This window comes from Penaeus vannamei, chromosome 3, assembly GCF_042767895.1.
Source record: "Penaeus vannamei isolate JL-2024 chromosome 3, ASM4276789v1, whole genome shotgun sequence".
Lineage (NCBI taxonomy): Eukaryota > Metazoa > Arthropoda > Malacostraca > Decapoda > Penaeidae > Penaeus > Penaeus vannamei.
In genome coordinates, this window is record NC_091551.1 from 31,775,444 (window position 1) to 31,781,377 (window position 5,934).

Below are 5,934 nucleotides of genomic sequence, written 5' to 3' on the forward strand. Positions count from 1 at the left end.
ATCTTGAGTGACGGCGAAGCGTCAGCATGAACGTCTTTTGTGATGTCCCACACTTTTCTTCTTTGCTTCGTTAAACCTTCACTCAACGAATATATAATTTATATAGGTACGACAAGGAAAATTCGTATTGTATTTGAAGGAATATTTAGAAATTGTTTTTAAAATTGAGATATTCTAGATGACTTGACTGTATATTTTGGAATGTATCCCAACTCTTGGGTCCTCAACTCACTTGGGTCCTATATATATATATATATATATATATATATATATATATATATATATATATATATATATATATATATATGCACACTCACATACATATATATGTATATATATACATATACCTATATAATATACATGTATATATAAGTATATATATAAAGACATACATATGTGTATGTTTTGGTTTACTAATTTTTGCACATTATTTTCTATTTTCTTTTCTTATAGGTGATCCATCTATATTGCTTTAGGTTGGAATACTACAGGTACATTGCAACTGAAATGAGCAGATAATTTTGAATTATTTTAAATTTCAAAAAATGTATGAAGGTAATATTACTGTAAGATACAAGCACATTCCCATGATAGGTCAAATTTTCTGACAGCTGAGCCATGAGTCGAAAATGTTAGGATATTACCGAATTTCCTATTGTAACAGAGGAAATTAGTATTACAGTGACTTATTGTGCATGTGCTCCTATTCTAGAAATATGAAATATGGTGCTTGTCCCTGACCTGTGTAAAACAGCAGATTTTGGGCAATCGTTGACTGCGGCACAAAATTAGAGGAAACACAATACTTGGGATATTTGCTTGAGAACTCTGTGTATCTTATGCTCTCGCATGTCATGACTACTATAAGCATACCTACTCGAGGTTCTGAAGTAAGATATGATGCAGCTCATGCAAGAACCATGGATTTGGTGTGTATCAGAAAATGGATTTTGGCATTTTTACATAAGACATTAAACAATGGGATTCCTTCAAATAAACATGTAAATAGTAAGACTAATAATCATCAAAATGACAAAGAGAGGAAGATAAATGGCAAAAAATAGCAAAAGAGAATGATGCGTATATGTTTGTGTAAGCGTGTTTATGTGTGATACAGTATTAAAGCGTACGTGCATGTAAGTGAATGATTACCGTGTATTTAGTCAACGAAATTGCTACTTCTTATAAGATCAGCTGTAGGGTAATAAATGATTGTGGCGTTCTAAGTGCTAAAAATGTCAACAAGCATCAAATTTCGCGCCAATTTCATGTTTTAATTCGGTTGGTAGTAGCGGTTATTGCCAAGGAGTGAAAGCCAGCGGTGGCGCTGGCGGTCCAAAACATAGATGCAATAAGTGATTCTGATGATGATCAATGGAATGAATGCTTTGATTCAGATCAGGGAGACATGGAATGAATACTTGACGATTTAAAACGCCTCCGTTAGTATGCACATGTCTTTAGAAAATGCTGTGAATTGATTGTTAGGCACAGCTTAAAAAATAATTAACCTGTCCTTATTAGCTATAACACGAGTATAAGTGTATCTGGTAAAAGTGCAGACAGCACCGCTTATTTTAAGTCCTGCAGACAGCATTATTACAGATGTATTTGCACAGCTTCAGTAAGCCGTAATGGACTAATCTATCTTTCAAGGCAAGAGATGAAGCAAACCGACATTTGGTAAAATTAATTCAGCGTGGAAGATGTCTGGTGACCTAATCTGGCTCAATTTATGGGCGTAGTCGTCTTGGAGTGAATGCTGCGTGCAGCACACTACTAAAAATATCTATTTGTCATTTTTCGTATACATCATTGTAAAGAGCATTTTTGCATGTTATTTCAATCGGTTACGTAATGGGTTAATTTAGGCTCAGCTTAGGGTTGGGATCATTTTTGGGTGTGTGATGTAGTCCCCGCCACTGATAGTGCTGGCATCTTTGCACCATTTGATCCTGAATTGTACCCCATAAGTTAACTTTTTATGCTCCAGTTTTCGGTTTTGTCAAGGATATCCCACCACTAAAAGGCTATCATTTGCCATTTCAAATATACCACGTCAAAACATAATTTGCCATGATATTGCTTGTTACCGAAATTAGCTAATTTAGCTCAGTTTTTCTGAACTTAATTAGGGTTTTGTAGGCTACACCCACCACTGCCGAACGGCTGTTGTAGATCGCTCTATTGTCACAGGTCCATAATTTTGTTATCTTCCCAGCTAGCTTGACCCTTGCGGGATCCCGGTCTGTATGGCGCTACAGCAGAATAAGATGGCAAAAGTAGACGAGGAAGACATTGTTTTGCAGATAGGGAAAGTCAGAAAAATGAGTGCTGCGGCCATCCGATAAGACAATGCGTTAATCAAAACGATCTTGGAAGGAAGGCTGGATTGGAAGACAGAAATGGTGACTACAAGCGCGCCTGGCTTTTAGCTTCCGTACATATATACACTTATATACGTGTATGTATATGAATATATATATTCAATAATGACAATAATGATAATTTAGGGTTAATTGTGAGAGGCTCTTGTGAATCCAGTTTGCCGTTGAATGGACTAAAGGGGGGGAGGAAGTAAGGGCTCCTTAGTGCAGGAGGGTTTTGAGTCAAACTGAAGCTGTCTATTTATTGTACTTCTAAACTACCCCCTGTGTGCGAGAAATAGCCGAGGTTTTCCATCCACTGGCAGCGCGGGATTAAAACGCAGGTCAATAGGATTGCTAGACTGCACCACACAGCACGTGTGTGTGTGTGCTTATGAATGCTTGAATCCTAACGCTCGCACAAGACTTCTGTACCGTAGCGCCCCCTAGCGGCTCCGGAGACCTCGTTCCCAACGGCGCGCGTCGCCCTAGTCTTGCTTCGGAGCCAGCGTGTGTTCTCCGCGGGTTGCTGAGCCGGTGTGCGCCGAGTGAGTTCCCTCGGCCCGGAAACCTTTCGCGGGTCTTTCGCGGGTGCTAAAAATAGAAAATATTAAGGTATTCAGTCCTGGTATCTTTTCTCCTTCCTGTTGCGCCGAATTTCTTCGCGTTGCCCGCGCTATATATAAGCTGAGGGGACGTGTGCAAGGACAGTTATTCATCACCATGGTAAGATGTGACTGAGACTGTTCTCTGAAAGTAGTGACTGTGCTCGCCGGAGGGCTGGCGCGGGCACTGTGCCCACTGGCTCTTATATTCTTCTGTATTTTGATATCGACATCTCTTCATGCGGTTGACGTCTGTGTAGTTTTTCCCTTTTGTTTGTAGCTGAAAGTGCTTTTTTTGTTTGTTTGTTTTTTGATGTGCAATTACTGTTTCTCAGGCATTTTGGTAAAAAAAAAAAAGTTATCGCAGAAGTAATCATAGATGCTGGAAAACACTGGTTAATGCCTGTACACACACAAACATACACATATGTATGGGTTTGTCTTAGTTTGTACACACACACAAACAAACACATACACATATGTATGTGTTTCTGTTATGTTAGTACACAAACACACACGCACACACACACACATACACATATGTATGTGTTTGTGTTAGTTTGTACACACACATATGTATGTGTTTGTGTTAGTTTGTACACACATATGTATGTGTGTTAGTTTGTACACACACATATGTATGTGCTTGTATTAGTTTGTACACAAACATATGTATGTGTTTGTGTTAGTTTGTACACACATATGTATGTGCTTGTGTTAGTTTGTACACACACACATATGTATGTGTGTTAGTTTGTACACACACACATATGAATGTATTTGTGTTAGTTTGTACACACACATATGTATGTGTTTGTGTTAGTTTGTACACACATACACTCACATACACACAAACACATACAGATATGTATGTTTTTGTGTTAGTTTGTACACACACATGTATGTGTTTATGTTAGTTTGTAATCACACACACTGACACACACACACAAACACACACACACGCGCAAAGACACACAAACATACACACACACATAGATTCATATATATATATACATATATATAGATTCACATATATACATACATATATATATATATAAACACACACAACCACACACACAATATATGTGTGTGTGTGTGTGTGTATACACATACATGTATATATATATATATATATATATATATATATATATATATATATATATATATATGTATGTATATATATATGTATGTATGTATGTGTATATATATATATATATATATATATATATATATATATATCACATATATATTCAAATATATGTATGCATGCACACAAGCACACACACTCACAGGCACACACACATGCATATATATACACACTTACATACACGCACGCACACGCACACACACACATACACACGCAAACGCACGCACACACACACACACACACACACACACACACACACACACACACACACACACACACACACACACACACACACACACACACACACACACACGCAAACGCACATATATTTATATATATATATATATATTTATATATATATTTATATATATAAACACATACATATGTATATGTATATATATATATATATATATATATATATATATATATATATATATATATATGTGTGTGTGTGTGTGTGTGTGTGTGTGTGTACATGTATATATACACATATATACATGTATATTTATATACATATGTATATATAGATATATATTTATATGTTTTTTTATATGTGTATGAATGCACACACACACACACAAACACACACACATACACACACACGCACACACATACACACAGACACAGACACACACACTCATACACACACACACACACACACACACATATATACATGTATATAAATGTATATATATATATATATATATATATATATACATACATATATATATATATATGTATGTATGTATGTATGTATATGTAATTTTGTGTGCACACACAGATAAACATATATGTGTGTGTGTGTGTTTGTGTGCGCATGCACACACACACACACATAGTACTCACGCACATACTGACACACACGTAGAAACAGAAATTCACAGAAATTCACACTTGTCTGCGCATCACTGATAACCAAGTCAGGAACAGATTCGGCGAGAACAAGCTTGGTACTTGGCATTCGTCTTCGCATTCAACTGCGGTCTGAAATCCGCTACCGCACGCAGTGTCAGCATCCTCTCGCCTTCAGGCTCTCATTGCAATGAAATCCTAACCACTCCATCTCTCTCTTTTGAACAGAAGCTCCTGATCGGGGTAGCAGCCGTCTTGTGCCTGGCCAGCTCGGCCTATGCCTTGACCGAGGAGGAGGGTATGTTTGTGGGATTGTATTCCTTGCCAGGTATTTTCAGTAATGTGCCATATTTACAAGCAAGACGAAATGAGACAATGAAAAGAAAGGCGTTTACAATGAAAATCATTATCTTATGTCACTGAACTGTCAATTCCAGTGCTCCAGAAGTCACCCGAGAAGGCCAGGTTGTTCGTGGCGAGCTATGTTACTTCTACATTTACAGCCATAAGCACTTTCACGACAGTCGAGCCCTTCCAGTGCTTTTTCAGTGAGTCTCCTTCGATTCGTACCCTCGATTCGTATCATCAATAATCATTTAAAAGGCATTTTTTGATTCCACTTGCTTACGCTTTGTTCCTCCACCAGCATCCGCCAACATCCAGGCTTGCACCGGCCGTAAACTTCGACGCATGCGCAAACTCTCCGTCGACATCGATAATTCGAGCGATAGCGGCCTCGCTCCGAGCGAGGGCGGCGTCAGCGTCATGCAGTCCGAGGAAAAGGACAGTCCGGCCGAAAAGTTCTTCTTCACGGTGTGGCAAACCAACACGTCCACGGCCACGGTGACCACCACCTCAATCAACTCCTCCATCACTATCTCGGCCTCCGCCTACTGCACCTTCTCCGGATTCACGGGCCCGCTCTGCTAGCTCCTTGCGGGACGCGCCGGGTCCCTTCTGACAC

At 38.5% G+C, this 5,934-nt stretch overlaps 1 protein-coding gene across 1 annotated transcript; it reads left to right on the plus strand.

The window, feature by feature from the left end:
- Positions 1-3,370: 3,370 nt before the first annotated feature.
- On the plus strand, positions 3,371-5,934 carry LOC113828318 (uncharacterized; the record flags this gene model as incomplete). The annotated part of the gene is given in 4 exon segments (XM_070116031.1): positions 3,371-3,376; positions 5,049-5,268; positions 5,408-5,518; positions 5,617-5,934. Coding segments are annotated over 4 exon segments (621 nt in total).